The 21,209-nt window shown below is 42.0% G+C and overlaps 3 protein-coding genes across 4 annotated transcripts in view; 1 reads left to right on the forward strand and 2 right to left on the reverse strand.

Annotated features, from left to right (window-relative positions):
- The first annotated feature begins 871 nt into the window (after positions 1-871).
- irak1bp1 (interleukin-1 receptor-associated kinase 1 binding protein 1) lies at positions 872-2,638 on the forward strand. The gene is made up of 4 exons (XM_006793117.3): positions 872-1,189; positions 1,781-1,862; positions 1,946-2,076; positions 2,164-2,638. Exons 1-4 carry the CDS (start codon positions 918-920, stop codon positions 2,420-2,422), a joined length of 744 nt encoding a protein of 247 aa, XP_006793180.2. The 5' UTR covers positions 872-917; the 3' UTR covers positions 2,423-2,638.
- On the reverse strand, positions 2,484-6,787 carry LOC118454350 (uncharacterized). Its single transcript, XM_087852041.1, has 7 exons — positions 6,647-6,787; positions 6,240-6,381; positions 5,945-6,034; positions 5,650-5,744; positions 3,251-3,411; positions 3,050-3,166; positions 2,484-2,973 (listed from the first exon to the last, which is right to left on the reverse strand). The coding sequence occupies exons 2-7, from the start codon at positions 6,362-6,364 to the stop codon at positions 2,851-2,853; spliced, it is 711 nt and encodes a 236-aa protein (XP_087708167.1). The 5' UTR covers positions 6,365-6,381; positions 6,647-6,787; the 3' UTR covers positions 2,484-2,850.
- Positions 6,788-7,129: 342 nt separating this feature from the next.
- phip (PHIP subunit of CUL4-Ring ligase complex) overlaps positions 7,130-21,209 on the reverse strand; it is a 43,614-nt gene continuing 29,534 nt past the window's right edge. The window contains exons 29-40 of one of the 2 annotated variants that reach the window (XM_087852715.1): positions 19,113-19,174; positions 18,857-19,030; positions 15,658-15,778; positions 15,457-15,582; positions 15,207-15,282; positions 14,956-15,015; positions 13,661-13,813; positions 13,017-13,169; positions 12,700-12,911; positions 12,369-12,613; positions 11,900-12,043; positions 7,130-11,807 (exon numbers count right to left, since the gene is read on the reverse strand). In XM_087852715.1, the coding sequence (XP_087708841.1) occupies positions 11,104-11,807; positions 11,900-12,043; positions 12,369-12,613; positions 12,700-12,911; positions 13,017-13,169; positions 13,661-13,813; positions 14,956-15,015; positions 15,207-15,282; positions 15,457-15,582; positions 15,658-15,778; positions 18,857-19,030; positions 19,113-19,174 (2,230 nt within the window). In that variant the 3' untranslated portion in view covers positions 7,130-11,103. The remainder of the gene's footprint in view (positions 11,808-11,899; positions 12,044-12,368; positions 12,614-12,699; positions 12,912-13,016; positions 13,170-13,660; positions 13,814-14,955; positions 15,016-15,206; positions 15,283-15,456; positions 15,583-15,657; positions 15,779-18,856; positions 19,031-19,112; positions 19,175-21,209) is intronic. The other variant, XM_087852714.1, reaches the window with a different exon arrangement.

Below are 21,209 nucleotides of genomic sequence, written 5' to 3' on the forward strand. Positions count from 1 at the left end.
TTATGGTTTGCAGGTTTTTTTTCTTCTGCAGATATATCAAGAGGCCTGATTTATCAGCTAGCTTAATTAGAAGAACAAACAAAAGCCTGTTAACAAGAATTGAAAGCATATCATTGCAGGTTTAAATAAATTAGCACTTTATTGTTATTAAAGGAGATAGTGTTTCTTACCATGGCCTGGCCATCTACACATGGAGTGTAAATGTAGGTGTAATTGTAGTGTTGAGTTTGGTCAAAAGTTTCTGTTACCACTGTAAATTACTGCTGCCTTATACATACGGAGCTTGATTGTTGATTTGTATCCATTGTTGACATCAATGCATTCTCAAGCCTTTTATTTATAGGTTTAACAATCCCACCTAGATGCCAAACACCTGAAGCTAATACTAAGTTCAGTACAAAGTACAGTACAAAGTACAGTACAAAATCCAACTCTTCAGCCTCAAACAGCTCTTTGAAGGGCTAACAACAACAACAACAACAACAATAATAATAATTGATTATTGTCATTATAATAATAATAATAATAATAATAATAATAATAATAATAATAATAATAATAATAATAATAATTATTATTATTATTATTATTATAAAAGTGAAAATGATCGAATGCAATGCAGGTAACTATACTTACCTTTAACCTGTGTAGTTTAAGCAACCTAACAACTAAATTAGGTGGCTTAATAACTGCATCTGCCCCTAGTAGGGAAGCCTTTTATTTCCCTGACATGTGCATTTCACATCATCTTAAATTCTTTTTAATCCGTTGACAACTACCTTCTCTCCATGTACAAATGGGCTGGATTAAGCTCTCGCCGCACTATAACAGGTAGCCTACAAATCCCAAAGACCATTGCGGATATTGCTATAGCAGCGGGAAGCACAACGGCTGTCGTTTGTGCTTAACCCTCCATCATGGAAAGTCAGAGTCGCGTCTTCGCGGCGATAGTACCGGCCGGGCGGGAGCTCTCCGGTAACGAAAAAGAGCAGGGGCTGGAAGTAAGAGCGGTTAGTCGGCAGAGTCCCGGTAAGTGTCTACGGGAGGTCCAGGTGACAGGGACAGCGGAGGTTCGCTGCCAGGCGGACCGAGCATCGGTGCGGGTCAGCGTGGGCAACAGCAAGGAGTCCGTCAGCGAAGCAACCCACAGCGTTTCACGGCGACTTGGATACATTTTACAGGCTCTCAGGTGAGAAAAGAAGTTGGAGCGAAGCAGGAGCAAACTGTAAAGTTAGCTAGCTACTGTTAGCATTATGCTATTACCGGTTAAAGAGGCAGCAGTGAGAGTAGTGCGTCCGCAGATACAGCCAACTCGATGGAAAGTTTATTAATGGTATATTTAAAAACGAGAATACAACTAGAAGAGTTTCATTTCGAATTTTAAAATAACCCCTTAAGAGGACGAAAAATAACCGTACTTATCTGTGTATTTATTGGTCCTACTGCTGTTACAGCTGCATGCAGGGGCGGAACCTGAGGGTGGCCATCACAGACTAAACCCCTGCTACCCTCCATCCTTGTATATTTGAAGTCAGTGATTTTGGCAAACTAACTAACTTGGATTTCAGTGCTTGTAAAAACGTAAACTGCACAATTACTTCAAATTTGCAGAAGTAGCACATTAAATATGCTTGCAAAGCAATTGGTGTCCAGTAAAGCAGTGTTTTAAGTTGATACAGTTTTGATTTGTTTATATTTCTTTTAAGGGACAGTAGCTAATTTTTCAAAGTACACTGTAATTTTTGTGACCATGTGTTTATTTTTAATCCATTCTGCTTAGACAACATGACATCAGAGAAGAAGACACTTCAGTGAGGAGGTTTCTCCACCGAGACGCAGACATGTATCGGATGGATGCAGAGGTCGAGTATTTGGACAAACACCGATGAACGTGCAGCACAGACGTGTTGAGCATCATGTGACCGTGCTGTAATATATCTTATAGGTCATAGTGACTTTCTCAGACTTTGAGAAGATGGAGCGAATATGTTGCATCCTGCTGGAAAAGCTAGACAAGAGCGTTTCTGTGGGGACACCAGAGTTCTACCACAGTGCTGAATGCCTGAGTCAAATGAGGTATGAAGAAAAACAAAAACACACAATCGTACCTCTTTATTATTTTCATTAAATGGTGTGATTGTAACCAGCCTGTGTGTGCTGCAGGCTGCGTGCCTGTGTGTCTGCAGTCGAGAATGCTCAGATGAAGGCCAGCAAAGTCAGTCAGCTCCTGGGACAAAGTCTGGGACCCCCTCTGCTGGTTAGAGAGGACGAAACCAAAGAATGGAGGAACAACGAGGACAACGGTGGTGGGGGGCAGGGGTCTGCAGCCCCTTCTCACTTTCCCAGCTTACCTGCAGTCACTGCTTCCTCGCAGGTGTCCGTCTCCTTCAGCCTCAGAGACACGAGCAGGAAAATGAGATGACAGATGTAATGCTTAAAAAAAGTAGTTTTAATTCAGCCAACACGTTCTTGAAATAAAAAAATAATTTTATTTTGACTTTAAAAGCAATTTAAAGAATCTCAGTCTGTCAACGTTGTTTTTTTACATATTTGGTAGACACTTTAAATTATTTTGTATTTGTAAACTTCAGAGAAATAAATGTAGTAATTCAGAAGCGTAATTACATTTCTTCATCTTTGATCATTTATCTTCAACTCCGTTAAAGGCAGGGTTCGATGATCACTCTTAACTCTTATTTTTACTTGAGCGGGTCGATGACTCTTAAAGACGGCATTTTGTGTCCACTCGTTGGACTCCAGAAGACAAACAAAAAGAAGAACCAGGCTGAAGAAAACCACAGAAGCCAAAGGATGAAACTGTCTCTTGGCTAAGGCTTTCATACTCCAGAGTCAAAAGTCCTCGCCCTGATCATCCTCCTCGTCTTCTGGGTAGAGCTCTCTGAGCCAGGGCTGCATAACAAAGCGTTTCCCATTAAAGTGCGTGAAGTAGTTCTCCAGGGTGGGAATGTCCGGCTGGAAACATCCAACAGTAAGCCCAAGACCTATTTTAATATATATGATTGTATGCGCTGTGATTTTCAGGACTTACCCTCATCCCTGTGATGCGCTCCAGCTGTGTCTGGGGCAAGTATGCAACTATGACAGAGGAGGGTCCAGGTCCTCCAAAGATCACCTTGTAATGAGGAGTCTTTTCTGCTCTTGTGTCCTATATGAACACACGCTTCCGTTACTAACACTTAAATGATATATTACCAGTAAATGATCAGAGGAAGTGAAGGAGGCTACTGACGTCAGAGCCGGAGTACATTCTGTCAACCCATTCTGGAGGAGCTCGCAGTTCAGGGTCCCAGCTCACCACTACTCCAACCATGTGGCCTTTTGTCTCCAACACCACCTCTCCGACCCGCAGAAACACATACGGGGGACGAGGGCTGCGCGCCGTCTTGGATGCTGATGTGACAAAGACAGAGAAGAGATTACAGAACTGACATGACATGAATAAGATCTGTTTTTAATGAAAAACCACGATCAGATTTCCTTCTGTGTCTTTCTAGAAAGCTCTGATGTTGCCAGGCAATAAAACTAAAATCTAGAGGTGGGAATCACCATACATCCCACGATACGATATTATCACAATACTTAACGCACGATACGATATTATTGCAATTTTTTAAAATATTTTGCGATATTCAGATTCTGTACATAAAGGTAAACTTTATTAATATTCATTTTATCTAATATCAAAGTCTCACACTCAGTCTTTCTCTCATTTCAGTTTTATTGTTGACAAACTGAACGGTTTGTATTACAGTCTAGTCCAACTTAACTGAATCAACCATCTGGTACAATTATAGCTATTCTGAACTATGCAGTTTATGAAAACTATGCAGCCCCTTCAGCAACTGAAGAATCTGAAAGTAAATTAAAACAAAATATAATTTTACATTAAATAAAAAAGTTTTAAACTTAATTAAAATAAAACATGTCTTAAATTAAAATAAATAAACTGTCATGTTTATTGCTGCCAAAAACAAGTTAAACACATTTGGACAGTGAAGGAATGTCAGGATTCTTGCTCAGAAAAAGGATCAACATGCTCTGAAGTCAGAGCACAAAAACCTTTTTTGTAACAAAATATCGATTTCTGCTGTCCCTGTATCCATACATTATTAGCAAACAAAATATCACGATACTACACAGTATCGATTTTTCCCCCCACCCCTACTAAAATCCCATGATAATTTCAAATATGACCTCAGTAGGTTTTCTGAGTGCACAGGCTGTGATCAGCTGACCTGCTGCTCTTTGTGGATTTACACAACTGAATTCACCAAGACGTCAGCAGATGTTTCACAGCTATCCTGGCCGATATACATTCCCTACACTGTTTATAGTATCTTTGCATTAGACGGTTGGAATTCAGTGAATGAATCTAAGCATCATAGTCTTAAATGCAAATTCTCTGCTACACTTCATTCTTTTTTCTCTCCTTGCAAATACAGAAGCTGGACCCATAGATAGCAACACATCGTGAGACAAACTGCACACAAACAGTTTGTGTGTTTGCTGATGTTTGTCGAGCAAACAACATACGGATACGAGCACTCCTTCCAGCCGACTTTAAATCCTGAGCATAAATGCTATAAACGATACTGTTGAACCAAATGTAAGGAATAAAAAGTACAGATTTTTGGAGGTAAACGTTGTCAGAAAAACAAATACTAATAAGGTGATTGCCAAAGTGCTTAGCTAAAAACCTGTTATATCCCAACATGGTGTGGAGTGATTCTTAGGGCAAAAGAAACGACAGGCCTTAAAAAAATACCTACAGCAATCCAACGTCAAGAAACGGAAGAAAATGCTGCAAAAACCTGACACTGGGCCTGAGAGCTGCATCTTCAGCTGATCCATCTAACGCCATGGTTTGGGGCTGCATTTCATACAGTGATGATGGGGATCTTGTCAAAACCAATGGACTTACAAACAGCAATGTACCATCATCATCATTATATTCTGATCCACCACAGAGTAGCATCTGGAAAATGTGTGACTGGCAACATCTTTAATTCATCAGAATGACCCCAAACACACAGCCAATGCAGTGGATGGTGATGGTGGAACACCATCAGTCATGGATCGGCCTCCCCAGAGCCTGAACCTCAACATTACTGTGGGATCATCTTGACAGAGAATAGAACAAAAGGGCAGCCAACATCCAAAGAAGAGCTTTGAATGTCCTTCAAGAAGCCTGGAGAACTATTCCTGAAGACTACTTAAAGAAATAACAAGAAAGCTTGGCTGAAAGAGTTCAGGCTGTGTGTTGAAGAATAAAAGTATGCACACCAAATATTGATTTTCAAGCTTTTTAGGATCATACAAACTCTGCTCTCTGAAATGCTGTATTTCCATGTATGTTTCACTGCATCTATTTCCTATTTTCCTTGCAAAATATAAAGATATCAAGGATGGTTTGAGACTTTTGCACATTACTATAAATGTAGTGCTTTTCAAAGTGCAATAATTCAGGAGGACATGTAAAATTAGAATTAAATATCCATTAGTTTTTGGTAATTCATTGCACTCGATGGGGATGGTGAAATTTAACCTATGAGAATGAGGATATGGACAGACTGTATCACATGTGGCTGGTTAAAAATGCTTCAGTATAGCAGAGCTATAGACACAAACCTCCAAAGAATCCCAGGTCATTGTCAAAAAGCATGGTCTCCAGGGGAGGTGACCCTTGTCCCGCTTGATCTTCCTGTCCCAATCCAACCAGAGACCTTCAGGAAACAAATACATCACCAGTCTCTAAATACAACTCATGTGTTTCCATAAAAACACCAGAAATCACTTTTTGAATTTGGATTTGAATATGAAACAAGATTATGCAAATAACTGTAGCCTCAGATCCCGAGTGAGCGAGCGATGATTCAGGTTAAATTCAGTCCTCATTTGAATGCCATTCATCTCAAACACTCACATGGCTTTGGACATCTGCTGGCTTGTCCAGTCTGACCATGCAGTAACATTCATGTATGATTTTCTCCATTCTCTCCATATTCGAAGCAATCTGAAACCAAAAATGTTCTTTTTATTAGTAAAACAGAAAGAAAACGGCCACAACAGTCCTTAGTCTGCTAAGTCCCACTTTATCTAATAGTTCACATAAAAGGTTACTGTGGGTCATTCACATCCAGCCAACTAAAGGTGTTTTCCCCCTTTTTGCAAACTTCGATGCGGTAAATAAAAGCCGGTTTTTGGCGCACTGATCTCACCGCGTGGTCGCATGGTAGCGCTGCGCCGCCGAGGAGCCGCTCCACCGGGAGATGAAGTACTGCGCGGGCACGGCGGAGAGCAGCAGCGCGATCTGCAGCACCGCAGAGGCCCTGAGCACAGGCATGACCGCACAGCTGGCACCTGCCCGGAAACCAAAAGTACATGCACGAAAGTGAGCGCCAAAATTAACCTAGGCGATAGCTATATATGTATATTAAATAAAATAAATATAGGTTTAAGTTTGTTGAGCGTAGGCAACTACTTTCAGCTCAAACATATGTTTATGGCGGCTGTTAGATTATTATAAAGTTGTAGCAGGTAAAACTTTAAAGGACACGTGACCCCGCAGGTAGGTCGAACCAGGTAACCGCGAAAGCTCTTTACTAACTCTAATTGTGACACTTACCTCTTGTTAAGCTCTAAAGTCTTCCCTCCGACTGCGTGTCGAACATTGCGTTTGAGTGAGTCTGCTGCGCGTGGAAACCAGAACACAGCGGCGCGGTTTCACTTCTGTTTTATTTACATAAACCACACTCCGGCCCATGTCGCCTCCAGCCACCTGTGTATTTACATTTTGGGAAAAATTGCCAAACAGGTATTCTAACCAATAGCCGCAGCCCACGGAGTACCCAAGGACCTTTAGCGGCTCGCCACGTCAGGAAGAGCCGGAGGTGTGGGCTCCGAGGAGCGGGAGGTGATTTTTGTGCACTTACCGTTTCCAACGCTAGGTGGGAGTGTTGTTCATTCTTCTGCACCTCATTTCCCACCTACAGCTCGAGTGTTTGTTCATTATCATTATTATTTTATCTTCATACAACAAAGAAGCAACAAGCATTAAAAGTGAATATGGAAACACAACTTTTTATTCACTTAAAATATTGGTATGAACTAACAGGACAGCAGTACTCCCCTACACATACATTCTAGCCTTATGCTTCTTTTTTTGCATTAATTCCTTTATATATATATTTATATTTAAAAAAAAGTATCCAAACTAACAAAGACGACCTCATCAATTCACATGAAAAAGACCCCTTCCCCTCCTCTTCTGAAAACATACCCAAAATTCTTCCTGGTGGCTAACATGAAGCCCCTTCTCTCTCTCTCACTCACACACACACACACACACACAGTGACCATTAACCAAAGACTGTGATGCCAAACAGCACAGCTCTGCCACAGATTAGCACAGGCCAGTGTGAATGTTTACATGTAGCGTCAAGCTAGAGGTGCTGCTCTGAACCAGTAACACCACCATCCTACATTAGAATCTGAAAACCTAACAGCATATATACCTCCACCGTATAAAGAGCTGGATACAGATGTGTGTGATGTCTGTTTGAATGGCTTAACACCCAAAGTCTTGCTTATACACCAGTGAGTTCTTTTTAAGGCCCCTTTAAAATGATTAGGTTGCACACATTGATCTGCCACGGTTAAGGTAATATGACCAGCTACGCTATATCAGCGCATCTACTTTGACCCGCGATGAGTACAGGTAGTGTGAAGATCTGATGAACAGGGTGTCACAGCAGAAATAACCACATCTGATACCCACTGCATTCCCACTTTGACTGTATTTCAGTGAAGAAAAACAAATAGATGGAAAAAATATACAGTATCCTTACCATCACCTTATTGCATGGGGATTAAATGGCTATGTAGCACACCAGTAGTTCCTAATTTAATATGGCCGTGTAACCGATATCTCACAGTCCCATGTAGTTCTGGAGGACTGTTTATTTTTCAGCTGGCTCATGTAAACACATTAACGGGGATCTATTAAACTTCTTATTTTCTGATATATTTATATACTGTTATATTAATGACATCAGGATATGTTATGGTGGCCCATCTGAGCCACTAAACACTTTGTTTCCAAAAGTTTTTTTCATTTCTTGGCTCTGTATGATGTCAGTGAAAGCCGACACCTCCTTATACGGTCATTTGAGCACAGAAGCTCCGCCCACAGATTGTTTGTTTGCAGGAGACACACAATAAAAGGAAAGCTGGCATAACAGCAGAGGGAGAGCTTGTTTAAGACACTGGATCAACTAGAACTACACCAAGGTCCAGTAGAAGGTAAAAAGGATCATTCTGAACTGTGAATTAGGCAAAACTATTGTAATGGAGTACATTACAACAGATTACATGGACGTCAGAGTAAAAGGTCCCCTTTAAAAGTAAAGTCATACCTCAAATTTGAGAATCCTGGGTCAAAGCAAGCCCATCTCTGCTTTCATCACATGATAAAAATCTTTAAATCTTTGTGTTTCTGAAGAGTTTTTAGAGTGTTTTTTTTTTTATTAAAGCCATGAATTATTACAATAAAGTTTCTCCACAACATAAATATTATCATAGGCAAATATAACCTTGAAACCTCAAGAATAAAATTCATTTTCATGTCATTTGTGGAGGATAGTGTCAGTGTTTTTAGGCAATTTTTGAATGAAACTCTTCACAAACACAGCATAAACAAAGCAATTATGAACCACCAGAACATCTGAAATAGGTGTGGCAGAGGATAAAAAACCCATCTTCACATATGCGGCCACTTGTATATCGTCCTTTATGGCAGGGACACAAACAGAAAACAGCCAACGCGTCATATGTAAAACAGCTCAACACACTCACGATGGAGACAATAAAATCTCTTTAGAAAATAAAACACATTCAAAAGCCGTGTTCTACAACTTCAGTGCCCAAAGACAGAATTTGGCATTGACAAATCCATAACAACAACAAAAAAGACATCGACAATAAAGATGAACAGATGAGATATATGTTTAGTAATATGTGACGAGACCTATGAAAAGAACCAGGTGTATATTGATGCTACCATCCAGTTCCGTCCAGTCAGTCCTGCAACACGAGTGGAAACTCATGGATTCTGGCATTCACTCACTCCGTGCTGTGGGGAAAAAAACCCCAAACAAAACAGAAAACCCCCCACAAAAAAACAAAACCCATCTTTATAAACTCTCACCTGTGTGTACAAAGAGTGACATAATATGTTTGTCCCGTCAAAATGTTAATGTTTCGGTCTTTTCATTATTTTCCTCACGAGCCTGTCAGGTCTAATCCGCTCCCAGAAGTCCAGTTTCTCTGAACCCAGTGACGAGCGGGACCGGGAGATCCGAAACGATAACAAACACTAAAAAAATAAAGGCCCCGAAGAGGAGAAACCAAGGATTCAATATGCCAGAGTAGCAAAGGCACACAATCAGAAAGATGAAGGTAAGACTTTCTCCGGTTTGCTTTCAGTTCAAATTCAGTCCGATCCCAGTTTGATCCGTCTCCTTCCTGTTTGCAGCAGGCGTGAGAAAGTGCTAGAACATGCGAGACAGATTTGCGTGTGTCTATGTGTGCGCGTACAAGTTTGGAGTCACCGTGGAAACATATCGACACTTTAAAACTTTATATGTTTAAAGATTTTAAAATACACATGGTTACTCCCTAAGACTGCATTGATAACCGGTCTCTGGTAAGTGCATCTCAAAGCTAGTCACCCGAAGCTCCGCCCCTCTGTACCTTAGGTATAAACTGACAATAGGTTGGTTATAGGATAATATATCGACATGAGTAATGGTATGCTTACAACAACAGTAAATTTCTTTTCAGCTGCTATAAATACATTTCTTTGAGAGGTTTTCACAACGATCAAACTGTATGCCACTGTTTGCACGCTGAAATGACACGCTCAGTTGTGTTATTAAAAAAACAAACAAACGAAAAAAAACATACACGCATTCCTTCAATTACCCGCATAGTCACAACTAAGTTCGTACACAAACAGGCACATGTACTTTGCAGGGCAGAAGCCAAGCACGCATACACCTACATGCACGCACACACCCATACAAAAGACATAAAGGCACAAGGTATTGCTAATGTTGAGGACGCTTTGAAACATGAACTAGAGAGACATAAATGACCCTTTTCACCCATGCATCCTTTTTCTCCTCCTCGCCACAGTAAAAACAGCATCAGGAAAAGGAAAAAAACGTTGCTTCCTCTTTCTAATAACATGCAAAGAGAAAAGAAAGGAAAAGAAACACCCACACACATCAATAGTAAACAAAACCTACAGATCTACAGTACCTCCGAAAAGGTACACCATTTGGTATTTTAGCGCAGACAGATAGGTCAGCCAACGTGTAAGACTTCCAAAACAGAGAGCAGTGATCACGTACAAATCTTAGAAAAAGCAGAGAGCAGGTTGTATAAAAAAAGACTGGGAACAATGAGGAAGGGAGGGAGAGAGGGGGGAAGCGGGCAAAGGACGTTGTTAGGCCAGCGGTCCCGTCGTCCATTACCGCGATCAGCTCCGTGGGCATCTTCCATCTGTCCGGCGGAGACGCTTGAAAAGTCCTCAAAAATAGTAAAAGTTCGATAAGATACATCTGGCCTCCTCGTGATTTTTTTTTTTCAAGTACTAAAAGTCTCCAACTACCAACAACTTTATCTGACAGCAAACTGTGTACAAGGTCAGAAGGAGACAGAGTGGTTCACAAGAGAGGAGTCACAACACCGTCGACATGATGTGAGTCGCGCTCCTGCGGGATCCAACATGGATCAATAATGTAGGAGGAGCTGGAACACGCGAACATGCCATCGGATGTCGTACAGATGTGCTTACTGGGCAAGAGAGGAAGGTGAAGGGGGGGGCAGCGACAAGGAGTGGGCTGGTAACTCTTTGCTCTCCTCAGCTTCAAATAGCAGCAGCTGAACCAGCGACTCCACAGATGTACGCACACATATGCACACACAAATGCATACACCGCTAAGCGTGACTTCCTCCACTCCGCCCTCGCAGTCCTCCAACGCACGAGCGAACATGTCCCAGCCTGCGTGGCTCCTCTGTTACCAGCCTATCAGGTTGGCTTTGGCTTTCTCTGTCAGTTTGCGGACACGCCCTTTTGAGGAGGTGCCAAAGGTTATTGATGAGTCCTCAAACAGCAGCTGCCTCTGCTCCTCCTCGGAGTCCTCCTCCATGTACCAGGCTGACCGTCGACCTTGGTTACGTGTGCGCATGGACCCTCCTGCCTCGTCGCCTGCCTCCTCCTCCTCCTTAGGAGGTTCTTTCCGGCTGGGTCGTTGGGTCTGGAGCGGAGGCGTGCCCTCTTCGTTGGCCCTTCTGCTGCTCCTCCTCAGTGGCGAGGGCTCCGGTGACTCGGGAGGAGGAGCGGGTTCCTCGATTCTCACCACTCGGGGCCGGCCACGCCGTCTCGGCGTCGACGCCATGCCAGAGTCCGACAACACTTCCTGTGCAGAAGACATGCCGCCTTCGTCGCCTGTAGACGGGTCGACCTCGTCGTCGGGGGTGAAGCTCCTGCGGCTGCCGCTCTGTCTTGTGTCCTCCGCCTCCTGCTTGCTCTTCCTGCCTCTCTTCTTGCCAGGTGGGCGACCTCGCGGTCTTGAAGGGCTGGCCGGGGTTGAGACCTCTGGTGGACTCACTGGCGGCTCTATTCTCGACTTCCTCCCCCTTCTTCCCACACCTAGGGTCACATGACTACCGTGGCCATTCAGGTGGACTGTGCTATGAGATGAAGTGCTGCCAGGAGAGCCTGAGATGGAAAAGAACAGAAACGTAAATGTTTACGTCCTGATCGTAAACCTTTGCTCTACACGGTCACTTCACTGTGACGTGATCTCTTACCTGGTGTGTGTCGAACAGGTGTCCTGAGTTTCCGTCGAGTGCTGCCGCTGCTACTCTCTGTGGGTTGGGAAGGTGTCACCTTCTCAGGAGCTGGTGATGACGAAGCTGGCACAGAGTTATGAGCCCGCAACGAGCGAGTCGACTCTGTTAATGAGAAGGAGATGGAGGAGAAGGAGGTAACAGGCGAGGAGATGTAGTGTGCTTTCTTGTCCAGCATCAGATAAGAAAATCTACATCACTTTGGTTAGCATAGCTTAGCATAAAGGCTGAAAAACAGGCAGCGTATAGTTAGCCTAGCTTTGTCCAAAGGTAACAAAAGGTGACTGTCAGCGACTCGGACTCACAAACTTATGTTGTGTGTGTATAAAAACCAAAGTGTAACAGCAACATGCTGTGGCCGACTGCTCCTTTGCCTGCTGCAGTGACTTCCTGGAGCGTTATCGTATTTATTGAACACCTGTGATGATACCTGTTGTGCTCGGCGTGCTGTTCGTGACGTTATGTGATGAGGATGAGGAGGGTAGCGACTGTGTAGTATGGCGCGCAGCACTACGCGTGCGTCCTGGAGCTGGCGTTTCTGCTTTGCCGTTGACCATCTGAGGCGGCTGCTGCTTGACGGGGATGCTCTGCCTCAGAGAGGAGGGTCGTGAAGGGACGGGCGATGGCTCCTTCTTTGCGTTCACTCTGGACGATACGCGTCTCTTCCTCTCTGGGCTAGAAATGAAATCAAAAAGTAACCGAGTGTGACATCAGGTTAAAAAATATATTTAAAGCTGCAGAGAAAGTTAAATTTCATCTACCTGGACGCGGTGCTGCTTGCAGGAGATTCGCTTCTCCTCCTCCTCCTCTTCATTACGTGCCGTGTCTGTCTGTCTGTAGTGTGTCGCGTCTGTCTGTCGGTGCCTTGTTTGGTCAGTTTATCAGTCAGGCCGTGGATGGCTTTGTAGTCAGCCAGGATGGGGCTGATATGCTCCTCAAACAGGGCAGAAAGCCTTAGGCTCATACTATAAATCTGAAGAAGTTAAAAAAAATTAATTTGAGGATTTAATTTTATGGACCCATAAAATCTATATTATAGGCATAATGAGCTGTAAATGTGTGCGTTTGTGACCCTCACCCGAGACTTCTTACTGGGCGTGTAAGCTTTGGAGTTACTAAAAATGAGCCTGACATCCTTGCAGAGCTCGATGGGAGACTGGTACTTTCCTTCCGTCAGCGTGTTGAGAACAGTGCCGAAGTCCATCGGTGATTCAACTATTTGCAGGTAGTCCTTGAGGAAGCAGAGGGACAGTTGGGATATTTTATCTTTCATTGAATTGTTTTCAAAAGATGACAGAAAGGAGAGAGAGAGAAATGGGAAAGAAGCGAGAGAATAGAGAGGTTTGAGGTTTTTACTGTCAATGAGCTGAAAAGGAAAAAAAAACCTAAACCAGAAATTAAAGAACTGCATCCTCCTTCTTTTGAAAAGAACTCAAGGCCACTGAAGCTGTGAGTCAGATCACATCATCTCCTTCACAACCTGAATGAAGAGGCCTTTGCCTCAAACAGCACTCATCATAATTGAACTGGAGCCACTTGTGCTCCAGACTGTGCGATTCAAGGACCAAACAGGGGAACTGAAAACACAAATCAATGTGATTGTGATGGAAATTTACAAGGAGCTAAAAATTTAGATCAGCTCCAGAGAGTTGAGTTTGAGTCTGAGCTCGCAGGTATGCACCGCACATAACACAAAAAGCGAGAGGTTTGTTGCATAGTTACCGGGTACTCTTGTAGGTCTACAGGTTCTCTGAAGGGCTCAGAGTCTTCACATTGAAAGATGAGATCCAGCAGCTCTTTGCAGCGTCCCTTCCAAGCGTGAGGGTCGTACGAATGAGGTCGAGCTCGCAGCTGGCGCTGCATGGGTCGGCGGGCCTGTGGGAATTAGTAAAAAACCAGTAAACTGCCATTTCTGATACTGAACCTGCATCGACACTGACACTGTATCCGCTAGGGGTGCAACGATACACAAAATTCACGGTTCGGTTCGATACTTTGGTGTCAAGGTTCGATATTTTTTCGATACAAAAAAAATGTTCATGCTTTTTTAATTTGTCGTTTATTAAAATTATAAATATATATTTTAACTCAAAAGTACAGTTTTTAAATTTAATATTGCTGAAACAACAAATTAATAAAAAAATAAATCTATCTGATCACTCATGATCACTCAGAAATCACTCATCTTTGGAAAAGAGAGTTTATTACAGAGAAATGTCTCTTTCCAAAATAAAAGCTATACTATACGCTTCTTCTGGGCTATATTCTCAGCAGCATATTAAACATATCAGGTCCCCATAAGGAGAATCATGTGCTAACGGCTGTCTAAATGACTCGGGTAAAGTTTGTAGCATGCGTGCTTGTTGTTTTTGTCTGCTTCCACTTGTCTTTGCACGAGGATGATGTCGGAGTAAATGTGCAGTCATATTCGTTGTGTTCCCACTAGTGCTGTCAGCGTTAATCTCGTTGAAATGACGTTAACGCCACAACACGGCAAATCTCCGTTAACGAGCTACCACGGATCGCCCCGTGCGTGGGGCTGGACGGCCAACACGTTAACGAGCTAACTGCGCTAACGCAGTAGTTCCCACCCATGTAATTGAGCATTGCGTGGCACATCCGACATACTGTTTTACTTTTGTCCATGACGTGCTTACCTTCAGGGTCATACTTCACATGAAGACCAAAATAGTTCCAAACGCCAGATCTGAATGAGGGTGGGGGAGGTTCAATTTGCCATGTTGCAACGAGCTTAGCTTCTGTCTCGCTAGCTTGCCCAGCGCTCAGTGAATCTGCGTTCGACTACTCCGCCTAGGCTGCACTGTCGAGCGCAGATCCACTGAGCGCTCAACACAGACAGCATCGTCAGAAGGAAAGTTGATAAAATAAATTAAAAATTTTATATTGTTCATACATATGCGTACCCAACCGAAAGCACTGTATCGAACGGTTCAGTATCGATACGAGTATCGTTGCACCCCTAATATCCGCTCGTGTGAATCTGTTACATATGTTACCTTGTGGTTCCGTGTGGATGTTCCAGGAGTATTAGTATCTTCGTCCTCTTCCTCGTCATCCTAAATAGGATAAAAGAAAAATAATCTAACATGTTTCTCTGTCAGCTTAATTAATTATATTTTTTAGCTCAATAATTTAAAAAAAAGAAGGAGAAAAAGCGAGATCTGTGTTCAAAGCTTTACGCTTAACGTGCCCGGATCATCGTGTGAATGAATGCAGCGTAAGCATGCATACGGACAGTCACACACACCTCATCTTCAGAGTCAGAGAAGGTTGCCTTCTTCATAGTTTTATAGAGGGGCATGATGTCTGTCAGACTTTGGTCCCTGTGGAAGAAATCAGGAGTTACTCCTCTGTGATAGGACAGGGTCAATGATCTAAAAAATATTCATGTCAAATTATTAAACCCAAAAAGTCGATGAGTAAGGAAGACATTTCAGATGATTATTTTAACATCACGTAACTGTGATTTAGCAACGCTCGACATTAAATGTGCTCACTTAATGAACTGCAGCATGAGGTCAGAGACAAACTTGGCGGTGGTGACGATGAACGACCCCGGCTCGTTGAACGTCTGGGCGTTGTGTTCTATGTAGCGAACCTCCCACATCAGAGAGGAGAGCCGCCTGAAAGGGAAACGCAGCTGTTACGGTCGGTCTCTTTCACACGCGCTCCGTATCTGATAACCCGAGAGGACGCACCTGTAGAAGCGGTTCACCAGCCTTTGGCGTATAGTGCTGAGGTCAGTGACGTAGGCCACTACTGTGCAGTACGTGGGGTACGCCTGCAGGTCCACTGGGAAGGCAAACGGTGCTGCGACATCTGTGTTTGTTGAAGCAAATACGTGATAAGAGAAATACGCATGAGTTATATTAGTGGTGCACATGAGCCAATGGGATCCACATTTGGTGTTATGAGGAATTAAATCAGTTTAAACATAACAGAAAAACACAAACTGATTTATTTTTTATTTTCTATGGCAGGATGGTGTGCATGTGCTTCTTTAATCCATTTGCTGAAATTGATTTTGATTCGTTTCCAACAAAAGAAGCAACAGCAATGCAAACACTTTCATCCTGTTTTTCTTTCTGCAGCTATTCTGAACATCCCTGTCTTAATTTAAATGTTTCCAATGGAGGAAAATATTTGATAAAAATCCTGTGCTGCAAAAAACAGTCTGCTCTTCATTACGATTACTTATTTCTCTTCATTTCCTTTCGCTATCGGACCATCATGGAGGATGTTTCTGTCCCTCAAATGCACTTTGAAGATGGCTGGCTCCAGACCCACATATCATACCCGGAACCTTTTATCATTTATTACATATAAATACCACGTGTTAGCTCCATTTAACACTGTTAAGGAACAAAATCTCTCTCTTTTGGCATCTTTGCTTCCTGCACCCTTTCATCGCATCCTCATAACTCTGTTTAACTTTGTCACTGGATGGAGCTTTAGCATAACTGGAAAACATTCCTGATAGTGAACCATGGGCTAGATTTAGGACAAAACCCTTCCTTTACCTTAAAAATAGGAAACTTTAAGGGTTTGCTAAATAGGCAGGGTGTCAGTTTTGTGACTGAAAGGGGTGGATTTGGTTCTTTTTGCTTCTAACTTTATTATTCATATATTTGAAGAATTTTTTTTCACACAAAGTCAGTTGGAATTTGAATTATTTTATGTGTCTATGATAGTTTGCAGTAGGAGTGCTAATTTACTTGGGGAAGAGGTTATCAGCACAAACACATAAAAGGTTTGGGTGTGACGGCTCAAAGCTGCGAGGGCAGTGCCAAAGCTCTTCACTCAGTCCTAACACTGAATGTTGATACTGGTGTTTTTGATTAAATAGAGCAGAATTTGGGATAACTTAGTGTGGAGCATTGTAGCTAGGAGCAAAGGCAAAATACAACAGACAAACCTTGGATATATTACAGTCAGCACAGTTCGTTTTTACAGTGACTAGAGTGATGTGCAGTGTTTCAGGTTTTTAGGTACATTTCTACACAGAGATCGGTTCATAAGGAAAACTGCAGAGAGCACCAGAGCACCTGCAGCTTTGCTCATTTCACTCAGCGCGCACACGGAGCTCTGCAACAAGATACGTTATTTTTATGCATTTTACTTTTTTATCGCTCTACAATAGGATCAGTTATAGAAAACTTTGAAATGTCTAGTAGTACAACGATGTTTAGTGTTAGTATGTGTGTAGTAGTGAGGAGTAATGTGTGTATTCTTACAGAAAAAAAGAGCAACGTCACCATTTATAGATGTGGTGCAGCTGCAGCAAGTTCATTAACATGATTGGAACCTGATCCCTGCTGATCCTCATGTTAATGATTTGACTGCACAGGTTTGTATGGTGGAATCATTCTTTATAAAGCAGCCCTGCTCTGGATGAATCCTGAACACAACCCAAGCTCTTTGATTTACTCTGAGAACGACTCCCTCGACTTCCAAGACCCCTCGGAGCCCGCTCGTTTCTAACACAGTCCATTGCCCTCGTATCAAAACCCAGTTGACATGCAAATTTGCGCTGCTTTTGGTAGATTGCATTGGTCATTATTTAAAAGTGCCAAGTCTTTATTTCATATTTAGCAGAGTTGTACGTTGTACATACGTATATTGAATGTGACACGTGACACAAACACAAATGGAGAAGGTAACATAATGTTATATAATTGAAAATCAAAAGAATTGGGACAGCTTTAGATTTTTTTAAACATATAGATGTTAATAATCGTTGCTTGTGAAACGATGTTCGTGCAAAGTTTCGTTTAAATTGGCACACCGATTAACCCTTTAAAGCCGGTCGGAGCGGGCTTACCATCAGGGCCTTATGAGCCTATACTGGTGTTTTTAAAAGTTATGTTTGACTTTATGACTTTCTGTGTCATTTCTGGGATGCTTAGGACTCATATTGCACTGCTGGAAATAGTTTATTTTCATGCATATGCTGTTATTTTTGCAAATTTGCATTATAATATTTATTTTCGTTTTTCCTGCAGTATATAAAAATTGGTGTATTTCAAAAATAAAACTATGAAGACACTCAAAATAAATTTCCTGTGGTGGGAAACTATTTTGTGCAACTTTTTTGTATTTACAGTTTTGACGGATAAGCTTCTTAAATTTCTCTAACTAGAAATATATGTTAAAAAAACAAAAACGATTTTCAATTTTTTTGTAGTTTATTGCACTTTTTTGCAATTTATGTAATTACTATGCACTTAATGCATGCATATTATTAAAATTTAGGCTATAATGGTTGTATTGATGTATAGCAACTTGAAATGCTCCCAAAAATGGCTCCACAGCATGTAAAACTATAATATAAGCTCTGGCGCACTTGGTTCTATGGTAGGTCTTAAAGGGTTAAGGAAGACATGAATACAGACTTATATAGATATGTTATAATCAATATAGCAGGATGGGCTGGCTGACTGTGTGTTCATAAATTAGCCATATAACCTGCCACTCCCACATACTTGCAGCTTCAGCATCACACCAATTTGCCCTGCTAAGTAAATCTGAGGCCAAGCGTGCTGTGCAGTGAGAGCTCGTGTGTGAATCTGTGTCTAATCCCCAAACTGTCACTAGAGGGAGCCATCACACCATCTTTCTTCCACTAGCAGGCCTTCAGTCTGTTCCTAATGTGTCATTACATCACTTAACGGGAATTCATGAAAGCACCTTAACATTTAGCTCACTGTGTTAGCAGCTTACTCCTTTGACTATATGATCCAGGCCCCTGCCTGGTTCATCTGACTCATGGGCTAAGAGTGGTGACTCACACTGGGAAGAGTCATCCAGCTGCTACCTTACAAGAAATGCGCCCTCATGGCGGAACTTCATATCACCGCTTATGTGGCTAATGTTAACGGGCGCTTCGTGACATCATACCGAGCGTGCAGAGCTGGTCGATGGCTTTGATGATGCGTTCGCACTCCTCGGCGCGTGTGCGGCAGCCCCATTCACCGTCCAGGGGAACGTACAGCAGCTCCTTCTGCTCCTCCTCGATGAGCGGAACACTCTGGCCCAGCTCATCTGGAAACGTGGCTGCAAAGACATAAGAAACTGTCACAACTATAAGCTGTTAAAACTGAAGGAATGAGTTCTTTGTTGTTTTTCAGATGAGCACCGCATTTCAGATTCCTACCATCATCGGGGATGGGTTCCATATCCCAAGGACTCATCTTCTCTGTGTCTCCATTATCCCAGCTGGATGGGAAACAGGGTTGGATTATAATCATCATCATCATCACATTGTAATCTTAGTATTTTGTTAGTTCTTTTGTATTTTAAAAAGTCGGCATGTAGAATTGAGCATACCGCTTCATTCTTTAACAAGGTTTCAAATAATGTTTGATGGCGAAGCGCTCAGTAAACATACAATATATGTATCAGTGGTTCGAACTGTAAAGTCGCAGCAATGCAAAAGGTATTTTTAAAGTTTTTCCAAACCACGAGGTGTTTCGTGCAATAGCGAGGGTCCGTGAGATGCAGCATAATCACAAGCAGCTATCTGTCCGAGTTTAATGACAAATATTCTGTTGGTGTTTCAGGATGTAAGAACTTGAAATCGTTAAATAATAGTATTCACTATTATCTTTCTGTACCAGGAGACCAACTGGACAGTAGACAAAGTGGGAACTGATTTGAGGGTTTCACACTTTTGCAACAGCCAACATCAAAGAAAACAAAGAAGACCAAAAAAAAAAAATCCTGGTTGAAATTTCTCTGACTCATAGCGTGCAATTTTTAGGGGAAGTTTCATGGTGTCACTAAGAGGTGGCACTAGCTCTATCAAGTATGCCTCGTCTACGTTATCGTATGCCATTGTTGTACATGACTGTAGTGGAGTCTAGTAGAGAAGCAGAAACCGTCTGGTGGTGATTACGTCATCTATACTTTGGCTTTCTAACCTATTGTTTCAGCGTCTCAGAGATATTTCTGGCATTCAGAGGAAAAACACGTCAAGTATGTAGTGACTGTCATCATCACCTTTGAATCTGATAACAGTCAATGTGATACTTTGCTCCTCTTTACTTCCTCTTCCTCACCATCACCAGCGAGTTCTTTTGAATGTGATTCATGTTGGTCTTGTTTGCGTCATTCCTTTGATCTAATGTCTTTGTTTCTGTATGCATCTCTGCCTGTGCACTTTGTTCTTATATAGACTGTCTTGCAGTCTTGCCGATGCAAGACAGTCCTACCCAGTGTTGGTCAAGTTACTTGAAAAAAGTAATCAATAACTAATTACTGATTACTTCCCTCAAAAAGTAATCCCGTTACTTTACTGATTACTTATTTTCAAAAGTAATTAATTACTTAGTTGCTTATATACTTTTTAAAAACACGATTTACAACCTGAATAGGTGATAAAGTGATAGATCTTTCAGCCCAATTCTACTTTTTCTACATAATCCATCATACAAAATGTAATCAAATGGAAAAGTCTCTTTTTAAAACTTGTTTTATTAGTTTTAATCTTTTAACTTTAATCATCAAGCAAAAATGTAATTATATGCACCATTCTCTGACTTGAAGAAATTTGTTTAACATTTAAACCTATTTTCTGCACATTCCAGCACATAAAATATATATTTTTTGTGTTTACACTCAGTCTTTCAAACAGATGCAAGTAAAACACAGCAGAAAATAAATAAAGTCAAAGACTAGCGGTCCTTTTGCTCTATTTTCACCTGTAAAGCAGGAGTAGGGTAGGCGGAGGTTTACTCTGGTGCAGGTGTGCAGCGGTCAGTGGAAGAATCCGCGAGTTTCTCTGTGAGTTTCCCATTACGTCGTAGCTACTCGGAGCTTGTTTGGAAGTTTAGGGGTTTTTTTCGGTGTAAAAAGAAGTTTTCTTCCCACGCACAGCGGACACTAATGTTTTTGTCACTTTTTATGGAATCAAACTCAAAGTAAGGTCAGTACTTCCACGCTTTAAACGCTGCACGCTCATACTCTCTCCGCACTCGATATATGATCCATTGTTGATCTGCACACAGCTGTTGTCACGAACGTCGCACTCGCTTACGTCACTGTCATGAGACATTCTCGCAAAAAAATCACGGTTTTAGTAACGCAGCGTTCCTACGGGAAAGTAACGGTAATCTAATTACAGTTTTTGCAATAGTAATCCCTTACTTTACTCGTTACTTGAAAAAAGTAATCAGATTACAGCCCATCTCTGGTCCTACCTAATGCGAATGCAACAGATTTGCTGTTATGCCAAAAAGAAGTGCAACCCTGC

Source organism: Neolamprologus brichardi, chromosome 15 (assembly GCF_056152115.1).
Source record: "Neolamprologus brichardi isolate AB-2024 chromosome 15, ASM5615211v1, whole genome shotgun sequence".
NCBI lineage: Eukaryota > Metazoa > Chordata > Actinopteri > Cichliformes > Cichlidae > Neolamprologus > Neolamprologus brichardi.